Consider the following 23,757-nt stretch of genomic DNA (forward strand, 5'->3'; position numbering starts at 1 on the left):
CAATTATAATACTGGTCTCTTATGAGGCAGATGTGCTTTGGGGCCCCCTTAGGTACCAGGGCCCCGGTACCCAGTGATACGAAACAGGACTTGACAAATCCCAGGTGCCAGGTTGCGATTAAGAATTTCATCCTGTACCTGTCACCAAACTAAACTTTAATATATTGTTCCTTATGTAATTTTAAGACACTTTGCTTATGATATTCTCAACCTTTATATGTTTTTAATTTGATTGAAAAAACAGCCACTATGTGGCTCTGTTCTATTCCCTGCGCAAGTCAAACAGTTAGTTTGGTCTCCGCCCGGCCTGGCAGGAGACCAAACTCAGGAAGTGCGTGCGGGGCATGGAGAGGCACAGCTCTCACAGGATTCAGTGACATCGAGCCTGCTGGGGAACGCCCACTTTCTCCTGCCGGGAGCTGACACAATGTGAGCAAGGAAAAAGGTAGGATACAGAGCTTTTAAAACTTAAAAAAAAAATTAAGGGCAAGAGGGGTGTTAGGAGTAGTTAAGGAATATAATCTGACTTAGTTTAGAAAATATGATTTGATGACAGGTACTTTTAAATACATAAATATATGTCTGCCAGCTAGGATAACAGCTTACACTACTGCCCATCCCAACATGTGCTTCCTCCTGCATCATGAGAATCAGCCAAACAGCACATACATTGGCCCTCATTTACTTAGAAAATCGGGTTGTAAGTCTATGTTGCTTTCTTACCCGACTGCTTTTTTCCCCCTGGTATTTATTATGTCGCATCCTGTTTATCGCATGTGCGTTTTTTTGGCTTGGTTTCCAACTCCTCTGAGTTGTAGGGAAAAAATCCACAACAATTCAACAAATTGGGGTTGGAAAGCTTTAAAAATACGCGGGAAAGCTCAGAAACGTCGGGTTACGCCCCTTTTTTCGGGTTTGGGAGAATCCACATCGGGTCCGTCGGGAAAAAATGGTGCATTGTGTCGCAGACTGGTGCACGATGTCTGCGACATGTCGCAGACAAAGATGCGACAAAAAACCCGACAAAACAAGTTGGGTTTAGAATAGTAAATGAGGGCCATTGTGTGTAATGGAGAGCACCCGCCAATGAGAATGCTCAGAGAACCGGCTCTTTACTAAAGCAAACAATGGAGTGAGCATCGGAGGCGGAGGGAGGCAAATATTGTGATGGCAGAATGATGTGGAGGGAGCCGCAGTTTCCATAGTGCTATGGCCTGTGAGCTGTGAGGGCCTGGTACGAGAGCCTTTACCATTGTCAGGACAACGGGCCTGACCTCCATAAATCTCAGCATACAGGTGGCTAGAAAAATCACCTGTTCCCGACCAATGACATAAATTTACGTTGGGTGAGGAAGTATAACGCGCACCCGGGAGCCAGCTGCTATCTCTAACTAACATCTGCCGGTAATGATGGACATTGGAGATCAGTCCAATGTCCGTCAATTAACTGTTTAAACAGTTATGGTGGTATATATATATATATATATATGTATATGGTGGTCCATAGGTTCGTTCTAGGGATCGACCGATTATCGGTTTGGCCGATATTATCGTCCGATAATCGCAATTTTGGACATTATTGGTATCGGCAATTACCTTGCCGATATGCCGATAATGTCCCGCCCCCCCACCGCACCGCGCTGCACCACCCACCGCACCGCCCCTCCCCCCCATGACCCATTGCCGCCCCTGCCCCCCCCCCTCCCATTGCCTCCCTCCATCCCCGGTGTTATAATTACCTGTTCCCGGGGGTCCGCGATCATTCTGTCTCCTGCGCTGTTGCTGTGCGCTGCGTAATTACGAGTGACGTCGCCAACGCGACATCACCGTCAGTACGCACAGTGACAGCGCAGGACGCCAACGGAGCTAGAATGATCGTGGACCCCCGGGAACAGGTAATTATAATACCGGGAATTGGGGGGGAGGCGATGGGGCAGAGGCGGCGGTATGTGGGCAGAGGATGGGGGGGGAGGCGATAGGGCAGCGGCGGTATGTGGGCAGAGGATGGGGGGGAGGCGATGGGGCAGCGGCGGCGGTGGTATGTGGGGGGAGGCGATGGGGCAACTGTGGTGGTTAGACTCAGGACAGGCAGGGGGAGAGAAGCGGGCAGCGGCGGCGGTCTCTGGCACCGCAAAAGCCGCTGTAGTTCATTGATTTAGAGCGCCCGCTTTAAATCATTGATCTGCAACTGCCCCGCCGGGGGGGGGGGGGGGGGTTGAAATAGCAGATAATTTATACCGGAGTATTGGTATAAGTTATCGGCTATCGGCCCGAAAGGTGACAGATTATCGGTATCGGCCCTAAAAAAAGATAACGGTCGATCCCTAGTTTGTTCACAATCGGTTATTAGGCCTGGGTGCAGGCCATGCGTCAGCAATTGGTACAGCCTTAGGCAGGCCAGTCCAAAGTTTATTTCTCAGACCTGCTGCGCACCACACTCCCTCAAACCCGATTAATTCCCCATAGGCTATAATGAAGCGAACGATCAAGTTTTGGTGCGCCACGGCACACTCTTCCGGCTTCCAACTCTCAGGATAGCACTCGGGTCTTTCCTGCGCTCCTATAGAAGTGAATGGAGCGTGTGCACTCCTCTCAGAGAATTGGGGCATCGGGCAGGTGATCGCGGGGAGTCCCAGCGGTTGGACGCCCCGTCTTCAGACACTGATCCCCTATCCTGTGAATAAGTTATTTTTAGGTGGACTAGCCTTTAAACTTTTGACAACCTGTTCTTTTTTTTTTTTATGACAAAAAACACTTAACCCCCTAAGGACCAAGGACGTATCGGTACGTCCTGAGTCCTTTCCCTTTCTATAACGCGGGGCTATGACGTGGCCACGTGTAATAGCGGGTCGGCCCGGTCTCTAACAACGTCCGGGACCCGTGGCTAATAGCGCGCAGCACTGATCGCGGTGCCTCACGCTATTGTCCCTTTAGACGCGACAAAACAAGTTGGGTTTAGAATAGTAAATGAGGGCCATTGTGTGTAATGGAGAGCACCCGCCAATGAGAATGCTCAGAGAACCGGCTCTTTACTAAAGCAAACAATGGAGTGAGCATCGGAGGCGGAGGGAGGCAAATATTGTGATGGCAGAATGATGTGGAGGGAGCCGCAGTTTCCATAGTGCTATGGCCTGTGAGCTGTGAGGGCCTGGTACGAGAGCCTTTACCATTGTCAGGACAACGGGCCTGACCTCCATAAATCTCAGCATACAGGTGGCTAGAAAAATCACCTGTTCCCGACCAATGACATAAATTTACGTTGGGTGAGGAAGTATAACGCGCACCCGGGAGCCAGCTGCTATCTCTAACTAACATCTGCCGGTAATGATGGACATTGGAGATCAGTCCAATGTCCGTCAATTAACTGTTTAAACAGTTATGGTGGTATATATATATATATATATATGTATATGGTGGTCCATAGGTTCGTTCTAGGGATCGACCGATTATCGGTTTGGCCGATATTATCGTCCGATAATCGCAATTTTGGACATTATTGGTATCGGCAATTACCTTGCCGATATGCCGATAATGTCCCGCCCCCCCACCGCACCGCGCTGCACCACCCACCGCACCGCCCCTCCCCCCCATGACCCATTGCCGCCCCTGCCCCCCCCCCTCCCATTGCCTCCCTCCATCCCCGGTGTTATAATTACCTGTTCCCGGGGGTCCGCGATCATTCTGTCTCCTGCGCTGTTGCTGTGCGCTGCGTAATTACGAGTGACGTCGCCAACGCGACATCACCGTCAGTACGCACAGTGACAGCGCAGGACGCCAACGGAGCTAGAATGATCGTGGACCCCCGGGAACAGGTAATTATAATACCGGGAATTGGGGGGGAGGCGATGGGGCAGAGGCGGCGGTATGTGGGCAGAGGATGGGGGGGGAGGCGATAGGGCAGCGGCGGTATGTGGGCAGAGGATGGGGGGGAGGCGATGGGGCAGCGGCGGCGGTGGTATGTGGGGGGAGGCGATGGGGCAACTGTGGTGGTTAGACTCAGGACAGGCAGGGGGAGAGAAGCGGGCAGCGGCGGCGGTCTCTGGCACCGCAAAAGCCGCTGTAGTTCATTGATTTAGAGCGCCCGCTTTAAATCATTGATCTGCAACTGCCCCGCCGGGGGGGGGGGGGGGGGGGTTGAAATAGCAGATAATTTATACCGGAGTATTGGTATAAGTTATCGGCTATCGGCCCGAAAGGTGACAGATTATCGGTATCGGCCCTAAAAAAAGATAACGGTCGATCCCTAGTTTGTTCACAATCGGTTATTAGGCCTGGGTGCAGGCCATGCGTCAGCAATTGGTACAGCCTTAGGCAGGCCAGTCCAAAGTTTATTTCTCAGACCTGCTGCGCACCACACTCCCTCAAACCCGATTAATTCCCCATAGGCTATAATGAAGCGAACGATCAAGTTTTGGTGCGCCACGGCACACTCTTCCGGCTTCCAACTCTCAGGATAGCACTCGGGTCTTTCCTGCGCTCCTATAGAAGTGAATGGAGCGTGTGCACTCCTCTCAGAGAATCGGGGCATCGGGCAGGTGATCGCGGGGAGTCCCAGCGGTTGGACGCCCCGTCTTCAGACACTGATCCCCTATCCTGTGAATAAGTTATTTTTAGGTGGACTAGCCTTTAAACTTTTGACAACCTGTTCTTTTTTTTTTTTATGACAAAAAACACTTAACCCCCTAAGGACCAAGGACGTATCGGTACGTCCTGAGTCCTTTCCCTTTCTATAACGCGGGGCTATGACGTGGCCACGTGTAATAGCGGGTCGGCCCGGTCTCTAACAACGTCCGGGACCCGTGGCTAATAGCGCGCAGCACTGATCGCGGTGCCTCACGCTATTGTCCCTTTAGACGCGACATTCAAAGTTGAACGCCGCGTCTAAAGTGAAAATAAATCACTGCCGGTTAGCTCAGGGACCTCTTCGGGATCGCCGTGGCAAAATCGCGGCCTCCTGGTGTCCGATCGCCGAATGACTGCTCAGTGCCTGAGATCCAGGCATGAGCAATCAAGTGGCAGAATCATTGATCAATGGTTTCCTATGAGAAACCAGTGATCAGTGTAAAAGATCAGTGTGTGCAGTTTTATAGGTCCCTATGGGAGCTATAACACTGCAAAAAAAAGTGAAAAAATAAAAGTGAATAAAGATCATTTAACCCCTTCCCTAATAAAAGTTTGAATCACCCCCATTTTCCCATTTAAAAAAAAATACAGTGTAAATAAAAATGTGGTATCACCGCGTGCGTAAATGTCCGAATTATAAAAATATATCATTGATTAAACCACACAGTCAATGGCGTACGCACAAAAAAATTCCAAAATAGTGCATTTTTGGTCACTTTTTATATCATGAAAAATGAATAAAAAGCGATCAATAAGTCCTATCAATACAAAAATGATACAGCTAAAAACTTCAGATCACGGCTTAAAAAATTTGCCCTCATACCGCCCCATACACGGAAAAATAAAAAAGTTATAGGGGTCAGAAGATGACAATTTTAAACATATACATTTTCCTGCATGTAGTTATGATTTTTTTCAGAAGTGCGACAAAATCAAACCTATATAAGTAGGGAATCATTTTAATCGTATGGCCCTACAGAATAAAGATAAGGTGTCATTTTTATAAAAAAAAAATAAAATAAAGTACGGCGTATAAACAGAAGCCCTCAAAAGTTAAAAAATTGCATTTTCTTTTCAATTTTGTCTCACAATGATTTTTTTTCCCGTTTTGCCGTAGATTTTTGGGTAAAATGACTGATGTCATTACAAATTGGTGGCGCACAAAATAAGCACTCATGGATTTTTAAGTGCAAAATTGAAAGTTATGATTTTTTAAAGGTAAGGAGGAAAAAATGGAAAAAAAAAACTGGTCCTTAAGGGGTTAAACATTCGAAAATTGCTTGTTGTGCAATTCCCCAGTAAAAAAATAAAAATAAACAAAAATAAAAAATCGCTGCAAATCAAGTTTAGGACCATCAATCCAAAAATCCAGGCTGAGTCACGTGACTAGAAGACATGTGAGCGGTCACCTCTATATATAGCTGACCCCCGGGTGGGTGTGAGGTATGTCCCCTCCAGCAGTTGTCAGCCAGCAAGTACCAGCTCGCCCCCTAAGAGTAGAATAGGGCGTCTCCGGCCGTGTACGAGCGCCCAGCACCGGGGGTCCCCGCCTGGATATGAGGGGACATCGCAGTGCAGGCTATTCCTAGTCTCCTCACCCGTCAGTACTGGGCGGGGCCTGAGAGCTCCCCCTCCCGCCGCCGGAGAGAATCACACCTCAGCTCTCAGTGTCTGCCCTGCGGCCGGAGCTCCGGGTCCCCTGTGCATGCCCTGCCCGGCTGTGCGGCCTCTTCTCTGCACCCCTGTCCTGTCGGAGCGCTATTAGGATGGCACAGCTCGGCGTTACCCTGCTGCTGTCCCTGGCAGTGATGGGCATGGCGTGGACGGGTAAGTGTCCTGTGTGTATGCGGTATAGCGGGGACACAATGGCCCCGACCCCTGTGTACAGATGCTGCCACATGTGATGGGGGTCCTGGGGTGGGTCCGCAGTATAGACTTCGATAGGTGCATGTCCTCTCCGGCCTTATATGGAATGCACAGAGCAGATCTTATCGGGATCAGCCATGACATGTAACCAGTGACAGGTGAAGCCCATCACATTGATTCTATCAGTACAATGGCTGCTGGCAGGGATGTCAGTGATCAGTATAGGGCCCTGTGCACACTACATCTTCAGCCTATGTGTGGGATATGCACCAGCAAAAGCCCCCAGTGTATAGCTTTTATCTTTATGGAATAGCTTGGTCTATCTACAGCAGTAGTCTCCAAACTGGGGCCCGCCAGATGTTGCAAAACTACAACTCCCAGCATGCCCGGACAGCCGAAGGCTGTCCGGGCATGCTGGGAGTTGTAGTTTTGCAACATCTGCCAGCCATAGTTTTGAGACCACTGATATTGTGTATTCTCGAAGCTTTTTCCAGCATATAGACCAACCTAAAGACCATGAAATCCTATAAACTGGGCCTTTCTTTAGTTCTTAACATGTTTGAAAGCGAAAAATATGGCCAAGCGTAAGTGACAACCAGGGTCACATTGTGTAGGCAACTGGGTCAGGGCACCTCCACAATAGCTGGTCTTTTGAAGTGTACCCATTATGCCAGTGATCTTCAACCTGTGGACCTCCCAGATGTTGCAAAACTACAACTCCCAGCATGCCCGGACAGCCGTTGGCTGCCCGGGCATGCTGGGAGTTGTAGTTTTGTAACATCTGGAGGTCCGTAGGTTGAAGACCGCTGTTTTATGCTGTAGTCAGTACCTACAAAAAATGGTCCAAGGAAGGAAACTGGTGAAAAGGCAGTAGGGTCATAGATGCCCATGGGGAGCAGAGCCTGGCATAGCTGGTCCGATCACACAGAAGAGGCAATGTGGCAGCTGAAAGACTTGCGTCCGAGCAGACAGGACCCCCTTAAGAGGTCTGGTGGATTCAGGTGGTTCATTGCTGATCTGCGTATGTTTTAGCATGTACGTACTCTTTATGCTATCTCTATAAAGGTGCATCATGGATTCACTACCATGTTAGCAAGGGGTGCATATGTATTCCATAGCCAGGATGGTAGTTGTATGTATATTGTACCAGTATAAAGTACATATAGCACCCAGCGTTGGATGTGTGTATTTCCTGGCATGACTGGTAGGGGTTCGTTCGTGTAATACTCAGCGTGGATTATAGGCTACATGTATTTTCCTTATGTGATTAGTTTAGGTGCATATACAGTTTTGCAACATCTGGAGGTCTACAGGTTGAAGACCACTGCCTTAGCGCTTGTTTGGATATGTATATTCCCCAGTGGGTTTGGCATGGGGTGCCTATTTTCCCTGGCGTAGCAGTACCTGTGTTCCCTCCCCAGCTACTGTGTTGTCGGATGTTACTAAGGCTTTTGCTGCAGTTGGTTAGAAAAGAGTCGGATCACAAAGTATTCCACCACATACCGTGTCCTGAACGCATCCACAATACATGAAGGGAGGCTCTCGCCAAACTATGTGCAAAAAGTTATCATCCTTTATTTCATTGTAGCATAGGTAAAACCACTAAGATCGGGCGCAGGCGCCTGTAATTCCAGATAGGCTACAGCTGTTTCATGCAAGTATTGCGCTTCATCAGACCCAGGGTCCTGAACTTGGGGGTAACAAATCTGGTTTACAGTATCCATATGCAGTTGTCTTAAATCAAAGTGGACCAAGTATAAGTCCTATATTCCCCATTTCTTTAGGGTCCACTTTTAGCTTTGACTAGAGGTAAAAAGGATAGACTGAGTGAGCTTTGAATTGTAGGTTTCTGGCCAGAGAGTTGGTTGTTGTGTGGAATGCTGTGAACCCAGCCTTTCTGTGCCACTCCAACTTCTGGTTTTAAAATGCTGACCCGATACTTGTGAACCCAGCCTGTCTTAATAAGGAAGCAAACCCTTAGATCCTCTAGAACAGGGGTCTCAAACTGAGTGACGGGCAGGTGATTTCTTCAGGCCTTTTGCTCTGCTTCGGGCTAGCAGCGCTAAATGCCGGAAGTCTTTACACTCATCGGCACACACTGCTGTTCTACCTATATCTCCCTGTTGCAGCCTATAACAAGCGTCCCTGGAGGGATGTGCACTATTGGTGACGTCATCACAGCTGTAGCGGAGGATGTCGGGACCCTAACGTCCTGCACGATGCATGTGATGACGTGATGTAACGTTCGCACCCCCGCAAAGAAGGCTCGTTTTAGGCTGCAGCAGGGAGATGTAAGTACTGTAGCTGTGAAACTTAACTTGCCTAATAAGGGAGGACCTGCTTATCACCAGGGGCTAACCTATCTTCTTAGGAGGCATAATTGTTTGAATAGGAGCCCTACCTCCCGGTGTTAGTATCTGTGGGGGCCTGTACACCTATAGGGAACCCCTACCTGATCATCAGGTAGGGCTCCCCAGTAGGTAGACAGGCCCCCAGATAGATATTATCCCCATCAGTGATGGGGATCATATCTATTTGGGGCCTCTATACCTACTTGGGAGCCCGATCTATATGGGGGCCTGTGTACCTGCTGGGAGCCCTGCCAGAATGGGGGTCATAGCTACAGGGTGGGCCATTTATATGGATACACCTTAATAAAATGGGAATGGTTGGTGATATTAACTTCCTGTTTGTGGCACATTAGTATATGTGAGGGGGGGAAACTTTTCAAGATGGGTGGTGACCATGGCAGCCATTTTGAAGTTGGCCATTTTGAATCCAACTTTTGTTTTTTTCAATAGGAAGAGGGTCATGTGACACATCAAAATTATTTGGAATTTCACAAGAAAAACTATTTGGTTTTAACGTAACTTTATTCTTTCATGAGTTATTTACAAGTTTCTGACCACTTATAAAATGTGTTCAATGTGCTGCCCATTGTGTTAGATTGTCAATGCAACCCTCTTCTCCCACTCTTCACACACTGATAGCAACACTGCAGGAGAAATGCTAGCACAGGCTTCCAGTATCCATAATTTCAGGTGCTGCACATCTCGTATCTTCACAGCATAGACAATTGCCTTCAGATGACCCCAAAGATAAAAGTCTAAGGGGTCAGATCGGGAGACCTTGGGGCCATTCAACTGGCCCACGATGACCAATCCAGTTTCCAGGAAACTGTTCATCTAGGAATGCTCGGACCTGACACCCATAATGTGATGGTGCACCATCTTGCTGAAAAAACTCAGGGAACGTGCCAGCTTCAGTGCATAAAGAGGGAAACACATCATCATGTAGCAATTTCTTATATCCAGTGGCCTTGAGGTTTCCATTGATGACGAATGGCCCCTTTAGATTTTTATCTTTGGGGTCATCTGAAGGCAATTGTCTATGCTGTGAAGATACGAGATGTGCAGCACCTGAAACTACGGATACTGGAAGCCTGTGCTAGCATTTCTCCTGCGGTGTATTTAGTAATATATAGCAGTGTATACGGATACTGGAAGCCTGTGCTAGCATTTCTCCTGCGGTGTTGCTATCAGTGTGTGAAGAGTAGGAGAAGAGGGTTGCATTGACAATCCAACACAATGGGCAGCACATTGAACACATTTTATAAGTGGTCAGAAACTTGTAAATAACTCATGAAAGAATAAAGTTACATTAAAACCAAGCACATCATTGTTTTTCTTGTGAAAATCCCAATGAGTTTGATGTGTCACATGACCCTCTTCCTATTGAAAAAACAAAAGTTGGATTCAAAATGGCCACCATGATCACCACCCATCTTGAAAAGTTCCCCTCTCACATATACTAATGTGCCACAAACAGGAAGTTAATGTCACCAACCATTCCCATTTTATTAGTGTATCCATATAAATGGCCCACCCTGTATATGGGGGCATTATATATGTGAGGGGCGCATGATGGGGGCATTATATATATGTGAGGGGCACATGCAGCCCAGCCTCAACCTCCAGTGGCCCCCAGATAATTTGAGATTGAGACCCCCTGCTCTAGAAGTTTCTAACTAACTCACGGATCCAGCAGCCTTATGTGGTGTAGCGTGACGTAATTTAGAGTGGCCCACTGATACATACATGTACCTCTGTGTTTTATCGTGATGTTCCTCGATAACTATGTAGTTTATCCTAAGCAGGGTTTATTGTTAATGCTCTTTTGTATTATTAATGTGGCTGGTCAGTGATTTGCTTGCCACCTCCCCAGATGTTCCCAGTCATTGTGTCCAGATGGCATTGTAATAACCACTGAGTGGGCACTATCGTGCTAAGTGCATTGGCAGCTGGGTGACTGCCCTGGCCCTGTGTGGTACTGGTATTGATAAAGTAAATTTTTATTTTCTTTCTGCGTCATGTAGGGTCGGATGACACCTCTCGTGTATATCGTTTTAAAATGTGCTTATCTAAGGGTCACTGTACATATTGGGCGTTGTTCACATCTGCTTTCTTATTCCAGTTTTCCCTTCCATCATAGGAACAGAATACTGAATAATGGAGTTTTGGATCTTTTGCGTGACAGGCAACTGCAGCACCCACTGAGCCAATTTACTTATTATGAGGTCTAAAATATATATATATATATATATATATATATATATATATATATATATATATATATATATATATATATATATATATATATATATATATATATATAATTTTTTTTTTTTTTTTTTTTTTTTTTTTACAAATATGACAGAATCGGCAGCAGAGCCTGCAATACATATGTGAACACAGCCTTATCCAGTGTGCTAACTATCTGTGAAACTGCTTGGGCTAAAACGCTGCAGCCTGGTGTTTGTTCAAAGAGGATATATTCTATCCACAGGATAACAGATAACTAGCAGATCAGTGGGGGTCTGACCACAGGGACTCCACCGATCAGGGGGACAGAGGTAGATTTCCTTTTAGAGCAGTGGTCTCAAACTGTGGCCCTCCAGATGTTGCAAAACTTCAACCTCCAGCATGCCCAGACAGCCGTTGGCTGTCTGGGCATGCTGGGAGTTGAAGTTTTGCAACATCTGGAGGGCCACAGTTTGAGACCACTGCTCTAGAGAATGGAGTGACAGCTTTCATGCTCAGCCACCGCTCCTTTTACTGGCTTGGATCAGCACTCGGCAATGTTCAATTGTTCTGTAGAGAATCGAGTAAAGGGGGTACTCCACTGAAAAACTATTATTTATTTATTTTTTCATCAACTGGTGCCAGAAAGTTGAACACATTTGTAATTTACTTCTATTAAAAAATATTAATGCTTCCAGTACTTATCAGCTGCTGTATGATCCACAGGAAGTTCTTTTTCTTTTTGAATTCCCTTTCTACCTGACCACAGTGCTCTCTGCTGACACCTCTGTCCATTTTAGGAACTGTCCAGAATAGGAACAAATCCCCATAGCAAAGCTATCCTGCTCCAGACAGTTCCTGACACAGACAGAGGTGTCAGCAGAGAGCACTGTGGTCAGGCACAAAAGGAAATTCAAAAAGAAAATGACTTCCTGTGCATCATAACAGCAGCTGATGGGTACTGGAAGGATTAAGATTTTTTTTTAATAGAAGTAATTTACACATCTGTTTAACTTGGTGGTGGTTCAATAGAGTACCCCTTTAAGTGGTGCTGACAATGCATGCTGCTACTCTAGTAACCAGGGGACCGAGCTTGTGATTAGCTAGTTATTCCTATATTGTGGATGGGGGATAACTTCCTTCCTTCTACCAACATCAAGTTGGTACAAGACCAGGCACCATCGGAATGGTGGAATACCACTTTAATGTCTACATGGAGGATGTAAACCCCTGGGTTCTAAGGGAATCCAAATCTTCTGCAGCTTGTTTGTAGTGGAAATAGTAGGATCCATCCAAGCTTTGCAGCTACCCAGTGCAGAGTAGCATCCATGAAGATAAAGTAGAGGGTTCATACACTTCTACTGAATCTCTATTACGACTCCATACAAAACAGCTGTAATTTGGCCTTGTGCATTAGGCCTTAGGCTGCCAGTTCACAAAGTTGCATGTGGATTTACTTTGGATTTCCCGTTGTGGGGGGCTGTTTTTAAATACATGGCTTTTACAGCTAAAGAACCTTTACAACCTATATGTCTGCAAACTGCATTGCAAAGCCTCCGGCATCTTCTATAAAAAGGTATACAGATCTCATTATTGTATCTAGGAAAGGAAAAGCTACGCCTATAGCCATTTTAAAGGGAACCCCGGGGAACTGATCTTATAAACTGATCTTATCCCCTATCCATATCCTTGTTTGCATGGGAATTCCTTTGTGTGAACATACCCTTACCCCGCCTTGGCGCTCTCTGGCCCCCCACCTTCTTGGACAGGGGCAACTGTTGGCCCACTCAGTCAATCACCAGCTGAGATTGGACATCGACGCGACCGGTCATTGGCTGTGTGGGCCATCACTTGACCATGTCTATTAAGGTGGGGTTTGGAGCGTGCCGAGGGCAGGGGAGTAGAACAGACTCCATACAGGGATTGCAGCGATGGCCCCAGTGTTCTGACCCCCAATCAGACACTTATCCCCTATCCTGTGGATAAGAGAAGTTCAGTTCCTCAAAGTTCCCCTTTAACATGTAAGCTTCCAGGTGATGCTACCGAGTGCCTGTTTTTTGTCTGTAGCTCGACAATAACATTCTCTCGCTTATGGCAGATAACATGCACGGTGGGTGACAGACACATCTACAAGGGGCTAATGACATTTCATTATTGTTTCCACATGTAGAGAAATGTGTTGCACCAACATTTGTATTGTTCTCTGCACAAAAGACATCTAATCCTTCATTGGCTGAATAGCATTGGGATTATGTAGTAACCGTATCAAACCGTTTATCTGCGGCTGTGGTTTCAGATCTGGGTTTGTGGAATTATGTTAAGATATAATCTTTATAATCTGGAGAGTTCATAGCATTTCCGTACATTTGATATATTACCTTTTTCATTGTGGACAGAGCTCTGTTGACTGACTCTATGGCCTGTATGTATCAATTCCGGACGAGCATTCTGCGGGCAGCAGACCCATGGAGATGATAGAAGTCTGAGGTGTCCTAGTGGCGACTGATATCGGTAGCCGCTGCTGCATATAGAATTTCCAAGCTGAATTTTAAGGCACAAATTCCACTGTGCAAAAGAACCCTTAGTAATATGAGGCAGATTCCAACATAATTAACATTCACTGTTTTCTCCATGGAGAAGAGGACTGCCGCCTAAGGAGATGGGAGCCTGCTGCAATGGAATTTTTAAGTGGAATTTCTCTGCTGGATTACATTTAGACATTCCACCATGTAAATGGGCTCTTAAAGTAAGACAGGATACAAACAAAAGGACATTTTGCTTGGAATTTCCTTGAGAAAACCTAGAGGATTCCACTTTTAGCAGCCTCATGTTGCTCTCAATGGATTCCTCCTCATCTGTGAACAGATTGCATTTCCTCATTGTACATGAGGCTTGTGGGCAGTCTTGCGCATGGCAGCCTCAGATTGATCTGCTTATTGCAGCAGTCTGTGTGTCCGGCCTGGTGGATGAGCGACACACTGCTTCTGGGACATGAGGAAGTGTTCAGGGATGTTGGAAGCAGAGCAAGACATCCCGATCAGGCAGCCATTTTCCTGGGCCTTCTAAGCAGGGAGTTACTTTTGCTGGTCTTCACCATGATAGAGAGGGTGGGATGGCTTAAATGGGTAATACGCCCCCGTGATCAGACATCTTATCCCGCATCCTTTGGATAGGATGTCTAGGGGCGACGTACCCCTTTAAGCTCTCCAAACCAGCCATTGGCTGTCCGGGCATGCTGGGTGATGTCGTTTTGCAACAGCTGGAGGCACCCTGGTTGGGAAACGCTGTGCCAAGTAATAATAGGGGTGCGGGGAAAACATGAAAAACCTTGTTCACTTGTTTTTGTATGCCAACTGTACACATTTTTTTTTTTTTTTTAAAGTAAAGCCCCAAAACAACCTTGTTTGGTCATTTTGCAGTCTACCCCAATCCCCCCCCCCCCCCCCCCGCAATTAATTGTCTGCAGCCCTATCTTTAACCCATAACTCCATATCTCAAAGCCTTCCAGTGTTCCAAATTCTGAAATAGAAGGGTTAACCCATAGTGTTGTGTATTCTGTAACCTTACCTACTTCTCTAATTTGTTTCAGTTTACTCCGGATTTTATGCATTAACCCCTTAAGGACCAAGCATTTTCCGTTTTTGCACTACGTTTTTTCCTCCTTACCTTTTAAACATAACCCTTTCAATTTTGCGCCTAAAAATCCATATGATGGCTTATTTATTGTACCAGCAATTCTACTTTTTAATGACATCAGTCATTGTACCCAAAAATCTGCGGCAAAACCCCCCAAAAAATAAAAAAATTGTGCGACAAAATTTACGAAAAAATACAATTTTGTAACTTGGGGGCTTCCGTTTCTATTTAGTAAGTTTTTCGGTAAAATTGCACCTTCTCTTTATCCATATGATTAAAAGGATACCCTATTTACATGCAGGAAAATGAATAAGTTTAAAATTGTCATCTTCTAACCCCTATAACATTTTTTATTTTTTTGCGTATGGGGCGGAATGAGGGTGCATTTTTTTATTTTATTTTTTTGCGCCATGATCGGAAGTTTTTAGCGGTACAATTTTTGTATTGATCGGACTTTTTGATTGCTTTTTATTTTTTCATGATATAAAAAGTGACAAAATATGCTATTTTGGACTTTGGATTTTTTATTTTTTTTTGCACGCATGCCATAGACCGTGTGGTTTTAATTAATTATATAGTCCTATAGTTCAGACATTTACGCGCGTGGCAATACCACATATGTTTTTATTATGGTTACATATTTTTTATATGTAATTTGGGGAAAAGGTAGTGATTTAAACTTTTAATAAGGAAGGGTTTAATGGGTGTTATCATTCACAGCGCAGAAGCAAACCTAGAACGTGAGTTAAGCCCTCCAGCTACCTCAGCGGTGGATCGACCCCCCCCCCCCCCCCCTCTACAATCGCGCTGTGGGGGGGGGGGGGCGGGTGGACCACCAGGGATGGTTTAAATGTCCATCTAGATGCCGCTGTCAACTTTGACAGCGGTGATCTAAAGGGTTAATAGCTGGCTGCGGCTGGGGGCCGGGCCTGGTATGACACTGGCTCGAGTCAGGAGCCCGTGCCATACAACGGTTGCCGTCTAAGGACGTGTAAGGAAGTCAAAATAGGAAGGACATGTTGGAGTTTTATCAATACCTGTCCAGGGGAAAAGTTGCCCATAGCATAGGCCTTGTTTAAATGAAAGAAGCGATCTGATTGGTTGCTATGGGCAACTGGACAACTTTTCCTCTGGACAAGTGTGTGTGTGTGTGTGTGTGTGTGTGTGTGTGTTTTTTTATTTTATTTATTTATTTTTTGTCTTCTTATCCAGTAAAATCCCCATTGTCCAGTGACACACACAACCCTCAGTAGGATATCTTATTTATCGGCGTAAAACCCCCTTTTTTTTTTTTTTTCAGGCTAAAATTTTTTGCCTAAAGTCTATCTGCGTGTTATACGCCGATAAGTCGCTGCAGTTCAATGATTTAAAGTGGGCACTTTAAATCAATGAACTGCAGCGGCTTTTGCAGGTCCAGAGACCTGCTGGCTTCTCTGCCCCTGCCTATCCTGGGGTCCAGAGACTGCCGGTGCCGATGCCCCATTACTGCCCCCCATCCCCAACCCCCCCCCCCCCTGGTTTTTCTGATCCTGCAGAAGCCCCCAGGAAAGGCAGGGGGAGAGAGGCCATCGCTGCTCGCTTCTCTGCCCCTGCCTTTCCTGGGGTCTAGAGCCCTGCTGCCGCTGCTTCTCTCCCCCTGGCTATCGGTGCAGCTGCCCCATTGCCTTCCCCCATCCCCGATTTTATGATTACCTGTTGCCGGGCTCGGGTCCGCGCTGCTTCGGGCTCGGGTCCGGCGTCTATGCGTCGTTACTATGCGCTGCGAGGCGCAATGACGAGTGACGCGACGTCACTCGTCATTGCATAGCGTAGCGCAGCGCATAGCAACGACGCATAGACGCCACACCGGAGCCAGAACCAGCGCGGACCCGACCCCGGCAAAAGGTAATCATAAAACCGGGGATGGGGGAGGCAATGGGGCAGCGGCGCCGATAGCCAGGGGTAGAGGAGCAGCAGCAGCAGGGCTCTAGACCCCAGGAAAGGCAGGGGCAGAGAAGCGGGCAGCAACGGCCTCTCTCCCCCCTGCCTTTCCTGGGGCTTCTGCGGGGTAAGAAACAGTGTATCTGTGTATACACACGCACCCTCATTTTACCAAGGTTATTTGGGTAAAAAACTTTTTTTACCCAAATAACCTTGGTAAAATGAGGGTGCGTGTTATAGGCCGGTGTGTGGTATACCCTGATAAATACGGTAATTGGTGTATCATAAGAGCTGAAATACACTCAACCTCGTCATAACCCAAACCGAATTGATGCTGACACTGGGATGCTATAAAGTATAGCCAGGGGTTTGGCATTGCAAGGTCCCCCTCATCTTTGGACTATTGCAGGTTTTCTAGTTTTAGTTTAGGTTTCCGTCAATATGAATTCTTTGAAAAAGGATAAATGGCAACTATATAGGGGAGCTATGGAGAATATATAATAGTTGGGCATATAAACCATTACATTTAACCACATTAAAGACTCGGTATGCCCGGAGTCCGCTCCCTTTCTATAACGTGGGGCCACTCTAACGACAGCCGGGACCCTTAGCTAATAGTGCATGACACTGATTGTGGTGCCGCACGCTATTAACCCTTTAGACGTGTTAAAGTTGATCACTGCGTCTAAAGTGAAAGTAAACTAGTCCCGGCTAGCTCAGTGGGCTGTTTGGAACTGACGTGGCAAAATTTTGCAGCAGTGTCCCGAACAGCTGGAACACGCACACGGAGGGCCCCTACATGCCTCCTGCGTGGCCGATCGCCGAATGTCTGCTCAGTGCCCGAGATCAAGGCATGAGCAGTCAAGCGGCAGAATCATTGATCAATGTTACACTATGGGATAACAATGATCAATGTAAAAGGTCATTGTGTGCAGTGTTATAGCCCCCTATGGGAGCTATAACATTGAGGGAAAAAAAAAAAAAGTTGAAAAGTTGAAGATCATTTAACCCCTTCCCTTATAAACTTTGAATCACCCCCCTTTTCCCATAAAAAAAACTAAACAAAAAAAACACTAAATAAAAATAAACGTGGTATCGCCGTGTGCGGAAATGTCCGAATTATAAAAATATATCATTAATCAAACTGCACGGTCAATGGCTTTCGTGCAAAAAAATTCCAAGTCCAAAATTGCGTATTTTTTGGTCACTTTTCTTATATTATGAAAAAATGAATAAAAAGCGATCAAAAAGTCTGATCAATACAAAAATTGTAAAAATGAAGTAAAAACTTCAGATCATGGCACAAAAAATGAGCCCTCATACCACCCCGTACGTGGAAAAAAAAAATAGTTAGGGGTCAGAAGATGACAATCTTAAACGTATAAATTTTCGTGCATGTAGTTATGATTTTTTTTTCCAGAAGTACGACAAAATTAAACCTATAAAGTAGGGTATCATTTTAATCGTATGGACCTACAGAATAAAGAGAAGGTGTCATTTTTACCAAAAAATGTACTGCATAGAAACGGAAGCCTCCAAAAATGTGTGTCAATTTTTTTTGCACAATGATTTTTTTTTTTCAGTTTCACCGTAGATTTTTGGGTAAAATGACTGATGTCATTACAAAGTAGAATTCATGGCGCAAAAAAGACATCATAAGGATTTTTAGGTACAAAATTGAAAGAATTGTGTGTGTGTGTGTGTGTGTGTGTGTGTGTGTGTTTTTTTTTTTTTTTTTTTTTTAAACAAAGTGGCTTGACTGTATTTTCATCCTTAAAAAAAAAAATCAGTTTTTTCGTGCAACAAAGGCTGGAGATTTCAGCAATTTTTCTGCCATCCCCCATTACTTTTATGGCTGTAAACGATGGTCTTGCTATATTGACTACTTGTCAGTATGTGGCAGGGACTCTGATTATATGAACATTCTGGTATTCATCCTTCCATTTATGTACTTATTGTACACTGATATTGATATATGTATACTACATGTATTGCTATATACAGTATCGCACATAACTAAACCAACCTCCTATTTTTTGTAAATAGCTTCTTATCCTTCTATTTGACAACACTGAAATGACACTCTGCTACAATGTACAGTAGTTAGTGCACAGCCTGTACAATAGTGTTAAATGTTATGACCCACAGCCATTAGAGTCTAAACCTTGCCTACAAAAGTGACTACACCACTAAGTGGAAATGTCCAAATTAGTGTGGTCCCAATTATTTTCCAGCACTGCCCTAAGCCTCTTGGCCATGGCGTTCACCAAAGCTTTACATGTTGCTACTGGACTCCTCTTCTACTCCTCCATGATGACATCACAGAGCTGGTGGATGTTGGAGAGCTTGTGCTCCTCCAGCTTCTGTTTTTAGGATGCCCCATAGATGCTCAATAGGGTTTTGGTATGGAGACAGTGTTTTTCCATTAATACTGTTATACAGGCTGAAATTATAAAATATGTACAAAAATGTGACGTGTGTATACTGTATATGCACAAACTGAGTACCTGGCATTGCCTGGTCTTCCTACCTAAACCTATGAACTATTTAGGAGTCTGGGAAAGCTGGGTCACAGGCATAAAGCATGCCACCCAGCTTCCCCATTCTGCATTCCTCCCTGCAGAAGCTTTGCTATGCTTTTTGCCTGCCTCTGCAGTGATCTCTTCTCTCTCTTCCCCCCCCCCCCCAACTTTTCTCTCAGCCCACAATAAATTTTCTCTCACCTGCCCACCCCATCTTATCTCCCTACCCCCCACTAACTATTCTCTGTGCCTGCCAGACAGTGAAATCCTACTTTACCATGATGTTGGTCCGGGAGCAAGATGTATAACTTTCCCGAGCAATCTCTGCAGTCTCAGAGTAGCACAATCAAGAGATGTTCTGGAAGTCCCATAGACTTGCTCTCCAGGCTCCACCGTTTCACACTTAGGCTTCGGAGATTGTTTGTTTGTTTGTTTGTATAGTGACATCCCTAAACTCTGCTATATCTTGTTTTGCCATATAGGAAACGTGTACCAAGTTCCATTGAACTATCTCCAGCCTTTGGGAACATACATACACCTATATACCCTGTTCCAAATTATTATGCAAATTCTATTCAAGTGTCAAAGATTAAATATTTTGTTCAGCTTAACTCATGAATGTCATTGTTTCTCAGGGCTCTTTTGATCACTGAAAACAATCTCTGACACCTGTGATAATTAGGTTGCCAGGTGAGCCCAATTTAAGGAAAAACTGCTAAAGGTCGTGGTTCCACATTAAGAGCACCATTTTCAAGCAATATGGGGAAGAAAAAGGATATCTCTGCTGCTGAAAAGAGTGAAATAGTTCAATGTCTTGGACAAGGTATGAAAACATTTAGATATTAAACGAAAACTTAAGCCTGATCATTGTACTATAAAGAGTTTTGTGGCTGATTCAGAGCACAGACGGGTTTGTGCAGATAAAGGCCCATGGAGGAAGATTTCTGCCATCAGATCAAGAGAGCAGCTGCTAAAATACCATTAAATAGCAGCAAACCTATTTGAAGCTGCTGGTGCCTCTGGAGTCCCATGGACATCAAGGTGTAGAGTCCTTCAGAGTCTTGCAACTGTGCATAAACCTTCTATTTGGCCATCACTAACCAATGCTCAGAAATTGCTGCATTGGGCAGAAAAATACCTGGAGACTAATTTTCAAGCAGTCCTGTTCACTGAGTGCCATGCAACCCTGGATGGTCCAGAGTGATGGAGTAGTGGATGGTTGGTGGACAGCCATCCTGTTCCAACAAGGCTGCGACATCAGCAAGGCGGTGGTGGAGTCGTGTTTTGGGACAGAATCATGGGAAGAGAACTGGTCCGCTCCTTTAGGGTCCCCGAAGGTATAAAGATGACCTCTGCAAAGTATGTGGAGTTTCTGACTGACCACTTTCTTCCCTGGTACAGAAGGAAGAACTATGCTTTCTGTAATAAAATCATCTTCATGCATGACAATGTAACATCTCATGCTGCAAAGAATACCTCTGCATCAATAGCTGCTATGGGGATAAAAGGAGAGAAAGTCATGGTGTGGCCTCCATCCTCCACTGACCTCAATCCTATTGAGAACCTTTGGAGCATCCTCAAGCAAAAGATCTATGAGGGAGGCTGTTTGGGTGGGCTTCAAATGGTTACTGCTGGGTCCCGACGAACCCCATTCACTTCCATGAGGTCAGTTGGTGATCCAGTAACTTTACAGGAATTTAGAAAAGAAAAAAACTTCTGTTCTGACCGGATTGCCGACAGAACTCCAAATAGCGGAGTCCGACCACAATGTGAACGAGTCCTACAGTGGCATCCATCCGCTTTTCTTTCCCCCAGCAGTACATGGCTCAAAACTAAAGAGCAGCATGCCAGCCTGAGCCAAGACTAGTGCCGGTGGTGGACTGCTGCCGCTCCACCCCTTTTCTTTCCCTTGCAGTTGTGTTTGAGGCGCACCTCATGGCAGCTAGGCCCTGCATGACACAATGAAACAGTCATGTGACTGCGGGTATGCTGCGTCCTGAGGACCTCTTTTTAGGAGTGATTCCTGCTGAGTAAGCGCTCCTTTCTGTGCTCACTCCTATCAGTATTATCTTTGACTGGCAGAATGTGGGAGTAGATTTATGTTAAACAGAAAAGTTATTTGAGCTGTCAACCTTAGGCAAAATGTCATTCAGTGCGAGACCAAACATCCGTCTAATAGATTCTCCTCCTGCCATGATAACCAGCCTGCCCGAGCTGGGGAATACATCACATGTCTCCTGTAATCATTGTAGATGGCTGATATCTCTTTCACGTAGTTGTAGCTTAAGCTCAACCATAGTTTTCGGTTTGTAGACAAGGAAGGAGTAATGCTGCACTGTGTAGTATTCTGGTGGGGAAGGGTTTTCTGCATCTTACCACACTCTCCCCTGGCTACGCTAGCGACACAAAATAATTGTTCACATCTTATTTTTGCTTAACTAGAGCAATATTTGAGCAGGACTGATGTGTTTTATTATTTTTTTTTAAGCATTAAAGGGGTACTCCAGTGGAATTTTTTTTATTTATTTTTTAAAGGAACTGGTGCCAGAAAGATTTGTAAATTACTTCTATTAAAAAATCTTAATCCTTTTAGTACTTTTTAGAAGCTGTATGCTACAGAGGAAATTCTTTACTTTTTGAATTTCTTTTTTGTATTGTCCATGTCAGGAACTGTCCACAGTAGCATAGGTTTGCTATGGGGATTTTCTCCTGATATGGGCATCAGGTGCAGAGAGCACTGTGGACAACACAAAAAATAAATTAAAAGAATAAAGATTTTCCTCTGTAGCAAACAGCTGCTAAAAAGTGCTGGAAGGTTTAAGATTTTTTAACAGAAGTATTTTACAAATCTATTTAACTTTCTGGCACCAGTTCATAAAAAAAAAGAGTCCCTAAGGGGTTAGTATTCTCACACTGCACATGCGGACTTGGTATACCTATACCATAACAATAATATCAGTGTGTCATGAGTTTAGGAGGACCTCCCGTACTGAATAACCACGATCGTATGTGTGTTTCTGCAGAACTTCTGAATAGCTGGAGATATTTTGATGGAATTTGGTACACGTTTGTTTCTTTTTATATGTCGAATCAAAATATAGTAGATATAAGCGATGTCCTGATACAGACAATCCCCGCAGCTCAAGAATAAATCTCCGCCTGCCCAACGCTAACTGTTCTTTGCAGCTGCCTGTCGGACAGTTAGTTATTATTTACCATGGCGTTGGTTCGGTGGCAGGATAACCAGGAAAGTTGGGTGCCACACAGTGGGGGAGATTTATGAAAACCTGTGCAGAGGAAAAGTTGCCCATAGCAACCAATCAGCTCGCTTCTTTTTTAACAAGGCCTCTGCCAAATGAAAGAAGCAATTGGATTGGTTGCTATGGGCAACTGGGCAAGTTTTTTGGGTGTACTTGTGAGGGCAAGTAACACATTTTAAATAATATACAAAATAGCTTTTATATACTGTTCTATGACCTTCCAATAATTCAAAGTATTTGATCTGGCTCGTATTATCTACCATTGAAGTAAAGGGAATAGAAGTGTATTCAGTAATTATTAACCTATTTTAGCGTCTTAATGTAATGATAGGGCTGTTCTGTGAGTAGGAATATACAGTTGTTGCAATATACAGTAATTGTATGTGACAGGTATAATCTATGATTGATAGAACTACTTAAACAAGATTAATACAGTTAACCTGCCCAAATAAAGAAGACTGGCATACGTGCAGTTCCTCTGACAGGAAATAAGTGAATAGTTTATCAATGAAGCCAAGTGGTAGATCGCGGTCTGTTCTGGCACCGTGTTACGTGAAATCAGAAGCTCAGAACACAGCCACAAACTGTATGTATATAAAACTCTGTGACCTAAACTGGGAATCTGTTTGGGTGCACATTGAATGTTCGGTTCGATGACTTGCCAACAGCTGCAATATACACTGCTCAAATAAAGGGAACACTAAGATAATGCCACCTAGATCTGAATGAACTAATCGTATGAAATACTTTCGTCTTTACATAATTGAATGTGCTGACAACAAAATCACACAAATTATCAATGGAAATCAAATTTATCAACCCATGGAGGTCTGGATATGGAGTCACACTCAAAATCAATGTGGAAAACCACACTACAGGCTGATCCTACTTTGATGTAATGTCCTTAAAACAAGTCAAAATGAGGCTCAGTAGTGTGTGCGGTCTCCACGTGCCCCTATGACCTCCCTACAATGCCTGGGCATGCTCCTGATGAGGTGGCGGGGTCTCCTGAGGGATGTCCTCCCAGACCTAGACTCAAGCATCCGCCAACTCCTGGACAGTCTGTGGTGCAACCTGGCATTTGTGGTTGGAGCGAGATATGATGTCCCAGATGTGCTCAATCGGATTAAGGTCTGGGGAATAGGTGGGCCAGTCCATAGCATCAATGCCACACTGCAGCTACATGAGGTCTAGCATTGTCTTGCATCAGGAGGAACCCAGGGCCAACCGCACCAGCATATGGCCTCACAAGGGGTCTGAGGATCTCATCTTGGTACCTAATGGCAGTCAGGCTACCTCTGGCAAGCACATAAAGGGCTGTGTGCCCCCCCCCCCAAAAAAAATGCCACC

At 45.2% G+C, this 23,757-nt stretch overlaps 1 protein-coding gene across 2 annotated transcripts in view; it reads left to right on the plus strand.

Annotated features, from left to right (window-relative positions):
• Positions 1-6,047: 6,047 nt before the first annotated feature.
• The window catches only part of CD99L2 (CD99 molecule like 2), a gene marked incomplete in the record, with an annotated part of 117,381 nt that continues 99,671 nt past the window's right edge, over positions 6,048-23,757 (plus strand). The window contains 1 exon segment of one of the 2 annotated variants that reach the window (XM_056540628.1): positions 6,048-6,450. In XM_056540628.1, the coding sequence (XP_056396603.1) occupies positions 6,390-6,450 (61 nt within the window). 2 annotated transcript variants of the gene reach the window in all.

The sequence above is a fragment of the Hyla sarda genome, chromosome 9, assembly GCF_029499605.1.
Source record: "Hyla sarda isolate aHylSar1 chromosome 9, aHylSar1.hap1, whole genome shotgun sequence".
NCBI lineage: Eukaryota > Metazoa > Chordata > Amphibia > Anura > Hylidae > Hyla > Hyla sarda.